This window comes from Stegodyphus dumicola, chromosome 2 (assembly GCF_044657685.1).
Source record: "Stegodyphus dumicola isolate Sdum_Otavi_A_Nest chromosome 2, ASM4465768v1".
NCBI classification, from domain to species: domain Eukaryota; kingdom Metazoa; phylum Arthropoda; class Arachnida; order Araneae; family Eresidae; genus Stegodyphus; species Stegodyphus dumicola.
In genome coordinates this window covers 31,432,855-31,449,952 of record NC_140769.1, presented here as the reverse complement: position 1 = coordinate 31,449,952, position 17,098 = coordinate 31,432,855, and the positions used below count along the sequence as shown (strand labels likewise).

Below are 17,098 nucleotides of genomic sequence, written 5' to 3'. Positions count from 1 at the left end.
AAACAGCACGAAGGATATTTAAAAAAGTTCCTGAAAAAAAAGGAATCAAAATAGAAAATTTCTAACAAAATGACTGAAGGTAATTTTAAAAGTAAGGTTTTTAAAGACGTTTTTAGTTTATAATTACTGCCCAAAAAATGAAAAAATTCGAAAATGGTGTTATCAATTTAGAAGTATCTACAGTAAGTATCCTCTTATTACGTTGAAGAAAATACCAATGTATGTTCTTGAAGAATGTTGAAGAAAATACGAATCACGTTGAATAAATTTTAAATGCACATAACGTCACTGTTTGTCGAAAGTGTTTCGTTAATGTCAGCATTTTAAATAAATAGCTACTATTGGCAACATTTTTGCTTCACGTTAGTACAATTGACAGGCATGACGTCATACGTATTAAACTGAAGTGTCAAAAGTTTTTGTTTCCTGTTTCGGCAAAAAAAAAAAAAAAAAATATTTACGAAATGTTTGTTGCTAGGAACGAATGAACGAATGGTTTTCATACATTTGCTTTTCAAGGGTACATAGAACTGATTCAACATGAAATGCCACCTCCTTCAACTCAGGCCATTTTCCCAATGTAAAATTTAATTAAAAACTGGTATTGTTATAATTGAAGTCCCTTTTTCTGATATCTCCAATCGAATTTCTATAACAAGGTTTTTCCTAGTTAAAGATTTCCTAGCCACTTTTAATCTTTTTGAAATAATTAACAGTTTGATCATTTTTAATCTTAACTTAAGCTGAAAATCATATCCCTTCTGGTTTTACGAATTCTATAACATTACTAAGTACTGCAACTCTTTTTCTTTTTATATATATAGGCTATGCTGGAATATATCTCTAGAATGGCTAATCAATCGCATCGCCCCTCAATACGCAGCAACAGCTGAAGGAATGCGTGTTCTTTCAAAAAGATACTGCAATACAAGTTAATGCTCAAGACAGTTCAATATGTAGATATGGCTGGACATTTGTTGTAAAGTGAAATATTTAATCGTTTGTACAAAAATATGAGTTTTATGTACCTATATTTTAACTGTTGAGTGTATTTTAGTATTTATGGTACTGAGAATTTGTCATAAATATATTTATGTAATTATAAATAAAATTATAAATAAAAATAGTCTTTTAAAGAAGAGAATGACTGAATTATATATAGATAGATAGATATAGATATAGATTTAAATGTTGTGAGATTATAAACAAAGAATACGAATGCGAAATTATTAGTAAAATGAAATACTGGAATGTGGTGATGATATATGTGTAAAATTTTGTTATCTTTACGTGGTTAATCTATGTGATTCGTAATAATACGGAATCTAAACGAAAATCTTCATGTGGTCTATCTATATGATTTCTAAGCATTACATGATCTAAATAAGAGGTTAATTTTTTTTCAACAAAATAATAAAATTGCTTTAACATTGGTGGTCGTATATGCTATCTGAAACGTAACTGCACCTCGCCCTAGATTTGTCCCTTTGCGCACAACAATATGCGCTGTGCTTTTGACCTCCAAGTCTCCAGATCTTCCTTCCAGTAACTGATTTTACTACATTACCAGAGTTTTTGCTAGAGCTTAAATTGTGTCATCTCCCGGCTCTGGTACTTCTCAATGTTTGAGATGAATCGTAATTTTAATCAAAGCGCATCGGATCCCTAAATAAAAGGTCTTCAACGCTTCTCTCATGTAACTAAGCCAATATTTCCGCAAATGTTATTTTACGCGTTAGAAAAATATTCTAAGTAATCGAGGAATGCCGGTCTTTCCCTGGGTAGCAAACTCTTTGATGGAGGTTGAGAAAAACGTTCCCATCTATATGTCAAAAGCTTATTTTCCAGGAAGTGGAATGAATTAATGAGATTTTCATCTTAGAAAATACTAGGAGGGATCATTGTGGTCAAGGTACCAGTGACTTCTCAAGGGAAAGAATACCTGGAGACATTTTTAGAACGATGTAACAAATACAGGACTCGAAAACTGTCACTTGCGCAGAACTTTACATTTGTTCTCTGCTTACAAATTAACCCCCTTTGGATTTGGGAGACATTTTTTTTTCTCCTCTCATATTCTGCTTAACAGAATAATATCAAGGAAGATCGTGGTCTGATAGTGTTGGGCCTTGCTGAACTTTGTTTTTATGCCTCTACGTCTTCGTTAAAATTCCTCCCATACTCTCATATTACCTCTAGCGTTTTCTTTATTTTTTGTTAGTGAAGCTTTAACCATTTTTTTTTTATTTCTTCACTGAAAATTAATGATCTATGTTGATATCATCCATTAAAATAGTACATTATATTATGTAGTCAGGGCTTAAATTCAGATGGAGACCGGCTAGACTACTATTTCTTGTTTTTGAGTGGAATTGTAATTCCAGTTGAAGCTCCAAATAAGACGAGGTCTGGTATTTTATTAAACTATTGATCATTTATTTAATAATTTATTAAATTTTAATTACTTATTTTAATATTTATTTTTGGTACTCTTTCCTGACTATCTTCCTTAGGGCTCTGTCGCTTCTAAGTTTAGAAATTAAGCCCTGGTTTCGGGAGTAAATATTCGAATAGTGCATTCTATAATTACTATGCAACTAGAGGATATGTGGCCTGAAAATCACTGCAGCTCTAATGTTTATCCATATACGACAGATTCCCATATCGAAACCTAGAGTACCGACATATTAATTATTTGATTGTCAGATGATGTAAGACAGGTTTTATGGTGCGAGAAATAAAAGTTTTTCATATGAGTGAAATCGGCTTCTGCTTTTTTAAGTATCCTGTGTTTTAACTGCTAGTGAATCAATATGTTTTCAGTTTTTTAAAAGAAATATGAACTTATTTTTTAAATAAATCATTTTATTCTAGCATAACTGAATATGACCTATAGTTATATAAGGATACACTTTTATATTAATAATAGCCGCTTTCGCGGTCAGCCACCTAATATAGTTAGGAAAAATAAATATATAATGATTTTAATCAATCCAGCTGATGTAATTTCACAGATCTAGCTAGTAACTAGTAATAATTGAAATGATTCTTCATTTATTGCTCTAAATTGCTTAGATTGTTAATGTCTAACAGAATAAATTTGATATGAAAATTAAACATTATCTTATTACGCTTTACTGAACGACCATACTCTGCCACGTATAAGATAAAAATATTTTATTTCGAACAGTGGTAACATGTTTCTTTTAAATCACTGAGTTCGTTGATTTATATTTGAAAGACTTATACATTGCGTTTTGCCGAAAGGCAAACCACTTCTTTCACATCGCCGAGTTCTGATTTTGAGTATAAGTATTTCACGTTTTGCAGAGTGACAAAAATCGCGGAGTTTTTCTCAATCAAAAGTTCATTAAATTTGCACAAAATATGAAGTAATTAAAAAACAAATTCAAAATTTTGGCTTCCAGATGCGCGCACATGTTCGGATGGAGAACTACGTGCATTCAAAATTTAGTGTCTCGAAATTCTGTCATTTTTGTACAATGCAAGGAATATACATAGAGATTCATTTTTTGGTAAACGTGGTTTTCAAGGAAGTTAGAACCAATACAAAAATAGAACGGACGTGTACTCTTCTATCATATGCACAAAAAGGTAAAACATATTTGTTATTGTATTTTCAGGAAATAAATAAAGCAAAAATTATCTTTCAAGTACAAACACCACTTCGAAAATAGTTTTTTGGATAAGAAGAATTTTAAAATACAAGTAAAAGTTTGAAACAAAGCATATACTCAGATTATTTTAAAAGAATTGCATCGATAAATAACCCTTAAATCCGTTATACATGTAAGCTTGGTTCCTGTTTAGGAATTGCATTAAGGTTAAAAAGAATTTAGTAATATATCAGTTAAGCGTTTCTCTCTTCGGCGATTTTGATCACTTAGCACCTTTGCAAAGATGTGAGAAACGTAAATTTGTATGCATATCTGCTCACAAAAAATTTCACCTGAAAAGTCATTCCTTATCCTATTAAAGATCTTCTCGAAACCAACCCTATTCTATGACATTCAGGCTAACCAGCTTCCGAGCGGTAAAGTCTCTGAACACTGGTAGTTCGAATTCCGGGGAATGGACCGACTGCATGGTTTGTTTCCGTGATTTTCCAGATGTATAATGTAGATATGAAACCAGTTTTCCTTAAAATGTCCTCCATAAAGGCATCTCTCTCATAGTCATATAGCTCTCGAGTTGCTTTGCCTTATTAAATTAACATAATCTAAAACTCGTAAATAGTGAAGTATACTACTTGAGTTCCATTATTTCTATAAATGGGTATTCCAAACTTATAGTTGTCTATCCGTTTAAATATGAGTGGTATACGTCTGTGCTCATAACAGAGAAAATGCTTATATTGGAGTTTCAGTTGAAATACACCATGTTTAAAAAAGAATATACGTATTACAAAGAGTTATTTTGTCCAAACTATCGATCACTGCGCCTCGGCTCTGCTATTGGCGAAACGAATACATAATCTAGTTTATATTAATAGCCGCTAGATGTCAGTTGTCTTCTGTTTTGCGTGGTAGCCGTCACATGTTTAAAATGGCTACTCCGAAAAAGAAATCATTTTTGTGTTTTGACACCCTGTGATTTCTTCCTGTGGGGTTTCATTAAAGACAACGTTTATGTACCACCACTGCCACAGAACCTGGAAGAGGTGAAGACTGTCATAACATCCGTACTGTCCATCAGTGACGACGGACATGCTTGTCCTAGTATGGGAGGAATTTAAGTATTGCTGTGATATTGTTCGTGTCGCTGATGGAGAACATATTGAACATCTGTAATCTAAACTTGAGAGTTCATACATATGTTTCATATCCGTATGTCATACAGTTTAATAAATATATGCATTCGAAATACGTATATTGTTTTTGAAACACGCTGTATTAAAAAAAAATATTATTATAGAATCATCTTTTAAAAACTAGCGGGCATCAGAATACATGTACCTAATCAGCGCTCCTGGCATTTCTGGAAGCTAAAGCGAGCGCCTCTTTTGACATCTCACAGACTGATCATGTCATCGTTTTGGGAAAGCTTGTATTGGCTTTAAAACATGAGCCATGTTATGTTGATCATTGGGTAAAGCGCAAGGAATCTGGGGAAGAAAGTGTTTGTAGCATGATAAGGATCTATTTTTGGTCAAAGTAAGTTGACATTTTCTTTGTCCAAAATGCGATATCACAACGAATGGTCGAAAGATTGTTTACCTACGTTATAAACGAAGGTAAGTATGAAGTATATTATCCCAATGATGTCAATTTGTATATTTCTTCTGTAGAGAATATCCCAGAGCCCCTTAATATCCAAATTCAAATATGGCAAGTTTCAAGCACGTGATACGATATTTCCGTAAATTTTTGGGACCTAGGCGCATTTTAAAAAATTATTTAAATTTTAATTCGGTAGCTGAGTTTTAGAAGAAATTGTAAAACGATCACCAAAAATGCTGCGATATCACAACGAATGGTCGAAAGATTGTTTACCTACGTTATAAACGAAGGTAAGTATGAAGTATATTATTCCAATGATGTCAATTTGTATATTTCTTCTGTAGAGAATATCCCAGAGCCCCTTAATATCCAAATTCAAATATGGCAAGTTTCAAGCACGTGATACGATATTTCCGTAAATTTTTGGGACCTAGGCGCATTTTAAAAAATTATTTAAATTTTAATTCGGTAGCTGAGTTTTAGAAGAAATTGTAAAACGATCACCAAAAATACTGAGTAGTAGTTATCTGGGGTAGTTTTCATAGTTATGAAGGTGGACTACTTTTTAAGGGCTAGAAGAATATAACTAGTTTAGTTATTAAGAAAATTTTCATTGTAGTCAGATTTCTGACATGTTATGTTTATAAAAACTTAACTTCATTTTCTTAAAAAATATCAGTTGATCAAAATTGTAATAATCTAAAGGAGTGTAACAGCTTTAAATAATATTAAAATCTTATAGTTTAAATAATTTAAATAGATGAACATTAAGGTATTTGTGAATGGCAATATTTGAAACCAGACTCGAGTGCCACGTGCGACTCTCGCACGAAGAATGTAATTTATTTTTAAATGTTAGAATATGTTTTCTCTTCTTGTTTGTATGTCGCCATTTTTGAGTGTTAAATAAAAGTTATTGCTGTGTTCCATCATTGGAGTTGCTTCATATCGACAAAGAAGTATCACAGTCTTAATTATTTTGGAGGCACCGGCGAGATCGAATAATCGTGCGTATTTTTATTTTATTAGTTCATCATTGAACATAATATTAGTGATACCAGATTATTACCTCCTGTTAATATTGAATTGCTTTATTTTATTAGTTCATCATTGAACGCAATATTAGTGATACCAGATTATTACTTCCTGTTAATTTTGAATTGCTTTATGTTATTAGTTCATCACTGAACGCAATATTAGCGATACCAGATTATAACTTCCTGTTGATATTGAATTGCCTTATTTTATTAGTTCATCACTGAACATAATATTAGTGATACCAGGTTATTACTTCCTGTTGATATTGAATTGCCTTATTTTATTAGTTCATCACTGAACGTAATATTAGTGATATCAGGTTATTACTTCCTGTTAACACTGAACTGCCTTATTTTATTAGTTTATCACTTGAACGTAAACTTAGTGATACTATTTTAATGCCATTTCTACTAGAGCTCAAAGGAAAAGAAAAATAGCTGAAGAGCAGATCTTGGAACCGATGAAGGAAGAAAATAAAGCATCCAGAGATGTATTTGAAGAAGAAGTTAAATCACCAGAATTAAAAGAGGAAGATGTTCACGAAAATTTAAAAAACGATAAAGAAATTAATATTGAGAATCATTTTGCAATGCAGCGTTATCATCATCTTTCGGCTTTTGATTTAATATCAAAGCCGCTACTAATAGACGAAGAAAACAATTGTCGAAAGCAAATGACAAATGAATATTATCTGAAAGGCACAGATGAACTGAGGAAAGGCTTTGCTGTGAATTATAGCCGAGGAACTGGTCCACCATGGAAGAGATCTAGGCGCCGTCAAGAAAAAAAAAGAAGACTAATTTGAACACTGGTCCATTTTCTTCCTATTTAAATGTGGTGTAAAAATACTTGTTTAAAACTTAAAATTTTCGGCCTGAAAATTTGGAAACTTATGAGAGCAGTTATCTTTTCTCTTTAAGCAATTTAGCAAGCCGAGCTTATAAACTTTCGAATTTTACAGAACTTTTCCCTTCGGCAAAAGTCTCTTCGTTGGGGGAGAGGTTGTAACAGCTTTAAATAATATTAAAATCTTATAATTTAAATAATTTTAAATAGATGAACATTAAGGTATTTGCAATATTTGAAACCAGACTCGAGTGCCACGTGCGACTCTCGCACGAAGAATGTAATTTATTTTTAAATGTTAGAATATGTTTTCTCTTCTTGTTTGAATGTCGCCATTTTTTAGTGTTAAATAAAAGTTATTGCTGTGTTCCATCATTGGAGTTGCTTCATATCGACAAAGAAGTATCACGGGAGCCTTATTTAGTTCATTTCTTAAACAGCCATCGATTTACGGATATTTAGCTCCGCAGATATTCAGTAGCACAGTCATGGTGAAACACCCTGCACAATGTTACACGTATTTAGTATTCAATATTAAAGCTATTGGAAATTGAAAATTAACAGCTAACTTCTATATTTTAAATTTTAAAAAATATTTAGGATAAAAAGAGTTCTAAATAAATATCGGGTTTTAACGAAAGTTTCTCGCCACTACAAAAATTGTTTGCACAAACAGTTTGCGTTGGCGTGTTTAATCACATTTTGTCAAATGATTTTTGGCATTTGAAATAAAGAGATTTGCTTAAGAACACTGTGTTGTGAAATTTGTAAAAGTATCGCTATTATTAAATACAAGGTGTCTGAAAAGGAACTATCACGCTGCCAGATTAGAACCATCATTTACTTCCAGTTCTGTTGCAAAATGTCAGTTACAGAATGTCACCAAATCATGTGTATAGCTTTATGCACTAATGTTTTATCATATGACACTCTTGAAGTTCAAAAACAAGGACGATGACGTTCAAGCAGCGGAGCTCTCTGTCTATTGAAGTTGATTAGGCCTGTCTGCGAGAATTTGTGCAAGAAGTTCAGTATACAACCACTCGAGAGTACCATGTCCATTAGTTTCGCTATGCATCTCATAAACTTGATGTACAAGTTCAACAGCTGGGTACCGCATGAGCTGACTCAAGCAGATAAGGGCAGACGTGTTCGGGCCTGCACTAATCTGCTCGAATATCACGCAAGCAGAAAATTCTGCACCAGGTTGTCACTTTTAACGAAAAGTGGATTTACTTCAACAACACATGCCAAAATGAAGATTTGTTTGGGCCCGGTGAGCGCGTTGGCAGAGTCGCAAACCGCAATTTTACTAACAAAAAGATCATCCTTTGTATCTGGTAGGATTATCGTGGTATTATCCACAAAGAGTATCTTGGAAAAGGTAAAACCCTCTACAGTAAGGTATGCAGCAAGATGCTAGTCCGTGTTGGCTCTGCTATCAAGGGAAAATGTTGAACTGAGTTCCAGCGCAAAAAGGTAATGTTCCGCTAAAATAATGCAAGACCACATGCGTCTGCATTCACCAACTGGACTCTGTGCGGACTCGAATGGAATCTTTTGCCACATCCACCATATAGTCTCGACGTCGCTCCTTCGGACTTCTATCTTTTTTGACACCTGCAGTTACATCTTGCTGGTGCTATTTTCCATTCTGCACATGACGACCGATTGATCTGTTTTTGGACTGACGGACACCAAGTTTCTGGACCAAAGGCTTTGAAAAACTACCAACATTGGCAGAAAATCATCGATTTGGCTGGTGATTACTAGCCGCACTAAAGGTTCTGCATTTATGTTTTTATTTTCCAACTTTATTAAGAACTTTTTCTGCCGGAAAACTTTCGTTACAACCAGATGCATACTTTTAAATAAAACGCTTTTCAGTTTTATACATTTAAAATTTTTGGCATTATTTTTAGAAACTGAAGTGTCCTACCATTTTCGACAGATATTGTATATCTAAATTTTTGACTACCGATGTTTTGGAATTTTTGAAAGTTGGGTTTTTGAGGTAGTCACTTGTTCTGCAGTTTTATTGTTCAGTATAGAAATATTTGTTGTCGTATATTTTGTATTTTTATTCTTTATCATGGTAAGGAATTGTTGGAGATGCTAATTTTTTGGTCATCTGAAACTTAAAAACTATTGCATTCTTCTGAAACCGCAATTATTGTTTTATATCGGGTCTTCCCATAAATAATATGTTTTTTTTTCATACTTCTCATCCCACCCACAAATTACGATAAAAAAAGTTCTTTGAAAATCTAAAAATGTACTCTTCTTCATCCTTTGCTAGTTCTTAATAGCATATGTATCCAATCGTATACGGTGAGATTTATTCTCTAGGGTTTGTAGGACGCCTGTAGTTCGGATCGAAAATTCATTGAACTCTTTAAGATCTTCCAAGAAAAGGCCTGTCTTTTATTTTGCGTTTTCTGGTTCGAGATTTCTGGAACCACCGTTAACAATGGGCTATGCTTATTGTCCGAGCCCTTGTATAGTGCATTATATCTACATTAATAACTATTTATTTGAATTTATAAAGCAAAATATGCCAAATATGTTTGTCACTTTTATTTAGCTTTGAAAAAATTTACTGTCAAAATTGAACTCTTTAAAAATTGCACTAAAAATAAGAACAAGGTAAAATTACCATCTGCTTTTATAACAAATTGATACAGGTAGTTTGGTTAGCCCCTCCGAATTTTAGTTTAATTTAAAAAAAAGCATTATTTATATAGGATTACCCATTTAATGCTGTGTCTGTCCTTTAAAATTCGCTAAAGCCGTTTTCAAAGGTTAATTTCATCAGTAAACATATACTTCTTGTATTCTAAATATGGAATATTTGACTAATAAAAATGGGGAATTTAGTTAAATTGCATATTTGATTAGCTAGTACGTGGGCATTTGTACTGCTTACGCATAATATTATTTCGATGATCAATACTTATTTTTGACAATAAACGTAACTCTTATATTTAGTATAGTCTGGAGCTTTAAAAAGCACTAATAAGAGACTACTTACAACAGAATTCTGCAGCAGGCAAAGCAGAAATAAACAATAGCAATGTTGGCTACCATTTAAAACACTGTGTAATTGACAGGACTATTAGATAAGGATAAAGATAAGGATAAGGAACGGGGGACGTGGGACGTGGGCACTATGCCTCTACCATACGGTTAATTAGTATAGCATCACGTCCACCATGATCTAGAGAACCCTTAAGACAACACTAATTCAAATACGTGAGTACATAATTGAAAATGAATGATTGATTACTAACAATTGTGGTATACCTTGGCAGTAAAATTGTTGCATTTGTGTAAATAACAAGTTACGATACATTTAACATAATACAATGTAAATACAAAGTCTTATATGTTATTGCAGTTTCTAACAAATTATATATCATTATACTTAATACATGACACAGCGCGAGGATAAACTCCTGAGGAGAAGTCAAACATATAACTATAGAGAGATTATAATATGATAAAAATACGGTAAATTATGATAAAAATCCAGTATAACAGGACTATTAGAATAGGAAGCTTTTTACATGTAATGAGGCATTAATAACAGCATGTCATTTTGGAAAGGAAATCATTAAAGTGAATTCCACCCATGGCCTGACAGATTTTATATATTTTCTAAAAAAAATAGGAAACTATTAAAAAAATTTTAATACAAAATTGCATCTAATTTGAATATAATATTTGTAAAATTTGAACTGCTAATGAATTAAAAGTAAATTTTGAAATGATGAAGGATGAAATTATTACAATTTTATCCCGAGGTAATTATGTTTTTGGCATTATTTTTATCAATTATCATTTTCACGGTTCGAAAAACATCTCCGAGTTCCACAACGGAAATGAAATTTAATTAATACAATCATATATAACTCGTTTAATTAATATTCCTACGGTCCAGATGTCAAACACTTCAGTTCAGGAAGCAAAAAAGGCAATTGATATCGCAATAACAAAAACTTTCCTTTTTTGTAATATTATTTATTCTTCTCTTGTCTCTTTTTACGTTTAAATTATGGGCTACTACGTTCTTTGTATGAGATGAAAAGTTTATCGGTACAGAACACAGTACCATATTTAATGGAGGAACTAAACAACATATTTCGAAAAATGATCTTATAATTCAGTTTAAGTGTATAAAAATATTTAGAACACTAATAATAAATACGAAAAATTTCTATTTTTCGTCAACAGAGTACGATCGCTTTAAAACGTGAATATTTCTTCTAATTAAAAGCATTAAATGAAGAGATTAATGATTAACAAATTTTTTTGAGATTCTCAGAAAATTAGTTCATTCAATTCTATAGCAGTTTTTATATACAGCGATAAAACGTTTTCGGAATATTCGATAACCAATTCGAAATAATGGTTGTTCGTCTGCTCGAAAACATTTTCTGAGTTGCTATTTTGCTATCTTTAGGATGCGCAAAAGCACTTCCTTGAATCTAAAAGTCATAAATCTTGTAAAAAATGTATTATTTTTTACAAGGTGCAAGCTGAAATTTGAGTTACCATTAAATACTGTTCCTTGTTTGTAGAGGATCACAAATTAAAATACTATTTGCATTAATTTAATTATATTATTCTACGTTTTATGATTGTTATATATGTGTAAACATGTAATTATAAATAAATTATATTTCATGTTTCTTTTTGTGAACTGCTTGGTTATTAAAATACTTAAACAAAACCGTATTTGACCTTCTTTGGCTGCCGTATTAGATTATATCGAATTCAAACAAGGACCGGTAGTGTTATTTTCACATCGCGAAAAAATTCGTGTTCTAGCAGATTCTAGGTTAGTATATTAACAGATAACTTTAAATTTCATTACTTTATTATTTTATAACTATTATTCTGAGTATATTATGATCTAAAGTCAAGAAATAAGCATAATCTAAAGGTCATGAGAATGCATTGAAGGCACATTTATTGAAGTTGACTTTTTTATAAAACTTATATTTCTGAAAATGCGATTAACAATTAAATAGTGATATTACTGCTACTTGGAAACTAAGTCTTTCTGTTAATGAAGATCTGAAAAGAATATTTTCTAGCTCTTGAAACTGATTTTCGATTACACCTACATCATGATGAGAGATAATAAAAAAATACATATGAAAAACACATATGACGTTCATATAGATATGAAAATAACAAGGAGTTATAATCAAACTTACCCTATTTAGGAATTTTCTGGTAGACGTATTTCGTTGAAACTTGGTACGTACGTTATATGGATCAAGGGGAAAGATAAATGCAATAAAAATGGTAGTTCAAATTTCTACCACCAGGTAAAGAAGGGAGCGCATAAGAACAAGAAACATAAATCGGAAACACAAAACATTATTTAACCTCAGCATTTGTTCAATATGTATTCCATTTGCTTCTATCATATGATCAAATCGTATAATAGCGTGTTCAACAGTAGCGCGAAAGGTTTCTTGATTAACTGCAGCAACATGACTTGTTATTCGTGCTTTCAGATCTGGCATAGTTAGTCCGCATGCTTTCTCCATAGAGATGATCTTTGAGAAATTCCTACGATCAGAAGTCGTAGGGATTCAGATACGCAGGAGGGCGGGCAGTGGAAAAACTTCTGGAAAATTACCGATCAATCTCCAAAGTGGGTACGAAACAGTGCCTTCACTGGTGAGCGGTGTTTCCCAGGTTATGTGAGGTTGTGCATCATCTTGCATAAAGACAGTTATCTCTAAACATTTTCTTTCTTATAAGGCAATCATGACCTGCCGCTGAAAAACCTTGCAGTAATGGGAATCCGTGACGGAACACCTTTCATGGCCTTGAGGAGTGTTCTTTTCAAAGAAAAAGCCATCAAGAATGAAATCAGCGGTAAAAACGCCCTATGCAGCGTTTAATCGGGATGCGGAGACCGTTCATGCACATCATTAGAACTTGCAGTACCTCATATGCTCCGTCTAAGGTAAAATGCGACTCGCCTGACCAGAAAATATTCTAAAGCCATGCAGGGTCAACGGTTATACAAACGAAGACTAGTAAAACCCAGGTCTGCAGGATGCAACTCTTACAGAACATGGATCTTGTATGGATATCACATTACAAGGCATCGCAGAACTTTTCGCTCTGCTCGCCAAGGAGAAGAAGACAAATCACATTACACTGCTCTTAAAGAATATTGAGAACCGGCAGAGCCAAGAGCGACTTCTTCCATAGTTTCACTTGAAATCCATTTCCATCTTCTTACTCGCTGAACGCACAACTCCCCAGTCTCTTCAGATTTATCTCCCTATGTTTTAAACCCTGCCTCGATACATGCATTTTTCGTAAACCTTTCAAGTGTCTCTCAGGGCAGTTGAAAAAATACTGCTGTTCTATAAAACATCTTGATCAGTAAAGCTCGTTTTCTCTTTTCTAAGAGCTTGGTGAAGAATGGTTTTGCAGCACTGACTACTGGATTCGTAAAATGCTACGTATTTGCATAACATCCTTTTGCATTGCACGAAAAGCGCCATGTATCTGTCGAAATTTCAACTATTAATTTTTATAGAGGATTTCTTTGCTCCATTGCCCATATAACGTATATACCAAATTTCAAAGAAACAAATCTTCCAAACGGGTTCTACATGATTCTAAATTAAGTAACTTTAATTATGAACACCTTGCATATAATTATTTAAAACATAAATCACTAGCGAAAAGCCTTACCACAATGAAAGGATGCGAAGTTCAAGAAGTAATTTTGCCAAGAAATCTTTTCTTCCGAAAGTGCCTCCTCACTCTAGTTAAACACACAGAAATATTTTTGCATTGCTTGATATTTTACATGGTCAAATGGCGCCTGCTTGCGCTCACGGAAAATTGAACAAAATCAAAAGTCTATGCATTTTGGTGCATTTTGGTGGCTGCAAAACTTATCGCCAGGCCCGCGCCAAGCCTAATCGGCGCCGTCGGGCAAATGTCTGGCGAGTGCCTTTATGTAGTGACGATATTAAAAGGACATTGCTTATGGTTAACATTTAAAATGAAGCATTATTAACATGATAATAGGAAAAGCAGAAAAAAATACACTTTATCTTTTGTCTAAATATGCAAACATTTTGTGCTTTGTTAAAATACACACTCAAACATATTTATTGAAGAATTATGCATAAATTTATGTTATAAAAAGCCCCTGAACCGCAGGTTAGCGATGCTGACTGCCATGCCGAAGGTCTCGGGTTTGAATCCCGTAAAAGACATGGATACTTGTAAATGTGTCCGTGCGGCATGGGGGCACTCTAAATATGCAAAGCGAAAGTCCTCTTGAGAGGTTGGTGGTAGGGTAAGAGGGGAGGGAGACGTTCGGATCCGTCCCCCCCCATGGTGCTCTCCATCAAAATTGGGGGCGAAACTGAGCTAAATCACACTGTCAACTGTAAGGTGCTCAACGCTACTGGCAACGACAGGCGTATCTTGCGCTCCTTACCACGAGGAATTTCGAGGGCTTGGGCTGACTATAGGTAAGACAAGTGAGCATGAGTCAACAACAACATGTTATAAAAAAGTAACACTGCAAGCGAAGCGAAAACTAAACGCATTGGATCTATACTATTTATATCACTTTGATTTTTATCATTTAATGCTTTTTGCAGTTTTTGACATAAGTTGAGATGATCTTGTAAATATATTCGAACGAAAATACGTGAGGCCGATGAGTATGTGAGTGTAAGGAGGGCGCCGTAGACCCGTTCGACAAATTGCTTAGTCCTTATTTTGTGTCTACTGTTGCAGTCCTAGTAATTTGTGCAACATTTATCTTTTTTTGGGTCATTGCTTTTTGTTATTGTTGTTCTACATTAAGAAAGGTACAGTTTCATATTATGTTAAACTTAGGTTATTTTTAATTCAGAAAAGCGACAATTTGAGCATAATTACTCGATTTTTTTTTTTTTTTTTTTTTTTTTTTTACATGAACTATTTCTTTATTGAACTGAAAATCATTATCTTTCGAGAAGAAAGGATTGACATATTTACGGAGTATCACTGAATTTAAAGTATACTTATTTGAGATTTGAAGTGAAGCAAAAATATACAAAGTATTCTGAAATCAAAAATTGGCCATTTTCCGATTTTTAGGTATGCGGAAAACCGAAGGAAAGTTTTTCGTTATTTTCATTACGTCTTAAATACATACTTTAAATTTGATTTATTTACTCAAATAAACAAAAGAGTACCACGACCTCCTTGAATTATTTGGCATTGATCTAATAATTCATATATTTTCCAAGCAATGGTTTAAGACAGCGGTTCTTAACCTATGGGTCGCGACCCAAAATTGGGTCGCGAAGCATATTTTTTGGGTCGCGCTAAGTCAAATTAAAAAAAAAAAAAACTTTTAATATACAAAAATAAGTAATACCAACACCTACTAGAAGAGTTTTTTTTTTAATACAAGTTATTCTCTAAAACAATGCATTGGTTTAACCGCTCTTCGCGAATGGCCTTCTAGAAGTGACATCCAATTTCTGTCTTATAGCTTTCTTCTATGAGGTGTTGGTAATACTCACGCCATTGCTTTACGTGCACGCAGACACAATAAGGTTGTAGGTAACATAGTCATTCTTTGGTATTGACACCTTTTGGTAAAAATTAAAAGCGCTTTCAATCAGCTACTTTTACTTCGACTTTTAAGAAACCGGGGAATTTCCGTTGGTTGTAAACATGTAAGCAGATATTATCGATTTAACTCGTGTGAATAAAGAAGTAATAACAAAAAATTGTATTCTGTTAATTTCTATTTGCATATTAATGATATTTACGTAAAAAAGTTGCACTCCGTCGCAAGTTCTTTGTCAAAAACTTGTTTCTGTGTATTATGTTGTGAATAACAGTGGAATGTGTAATAATCATGAAACGTGAATACAAGCATTTTAGAAACAATTTTTGTCTGTTTATTAAAAGTGGAGTGATCAAGCTGCAGTGCGTATTGTAAAATTGTAATCACCCTAAAATGGCAAAACGTGAATACAAGGAAGCATTTTTAGAATTAGGGTTTACTTACATTTATGATGGAGGAATGAACAAGCCGCAATGCGTCTTGTGCAGTGAAATACTAAGTAATGAATCGATGAAACCGAACAAACTTAAAAGACATTTTGATGCAAAACATAAAAATTTTTCCTTTGAGGGAAAAGATCGTACTTTTTTCGAAGAAAAGAAGCCGATTTAAAAAGACAGCGTTTAGATGCACCAAGTAGTAATAGTTTTCTAATTTCTACCAAACAAGCTACACTTGCTTCTTTTTATGTGGCTTGGCATATTGCAAGACAAAAGAAACCCCATAATATTGCTAAAAAACTTATAAAACCTGCTGCCACAAACATGGCACGTATCATGTGCGGAGATGAAATTTCAAAGAAATTACAAAAGGTACCATTATCAAATGATACAATTCGTTTACGAATTAATGATATGTCGTTTGATATTAAGAATCAACTTATTTCTGCTATAAAAATTGCTGGTTTATTTAGTATTCAACTGGATGAAACGACAGATGTAAGTAACGATGCTCAACTAATGGTTTACGTGCGGTATCCAGGGTTAACAGATATACAGGAGGATTTTTTATTTTGCAAATCAATGTCAACAAAAACTAGAGGTGAAGATATATTTCTCATTGTCGATTCGTTTTTTAAAGAAGAAGGATTAAATTGGAATCAGTGTTTCGGTATTTGCACCGACGGTGCAGCTGCCATGACAGCATCTCAAAAGGGTTTTTCGACAAGAGCAAAACAAATGAATTCACAAATTTTATCGGTTCATTGTTTTTTACATAGACAAAATCTTGCTTCAAAAAATTTATCGCCCGAATTAAGTATCGTTTTGGATGAAATTGTTACGGTAGTCAATTTTATAAAATCAAGAGCTCTTAACTGTAGAATTTTCCGCGAACTGTGTTCAGAATTTGGTGC

General features: G+C 33.2%; 1 protein-coding gene across 2 annotated transcripts in view; it reads left to right on the top strand.

The window, feature by feature from the left end:
* The window catches only part of LOC118190529 (uncharacterized), a 110,993-nt gene extending 109,849 nt beyond the window's left edge, over nucleotides 1-1,144 (top strand). For both annotated transcript variants that reach the window (XM_035361253.2, XM_035361254.2), the window contains exon 14: nucleotides 825-1,144. In XM_035361253.2, the coding sequence (XP_035217144.2) occupies nucleotides 825-893 (69 nt within the window). In that variant the 3' untranslated portion in view covers nucleotides 894-1,144. The remainder of the gene's footprint in view (nucleotides 1-824) is intronic.
* Nucleotides 1,145-17,098: the final 15,954 nt, after the last annotated feature.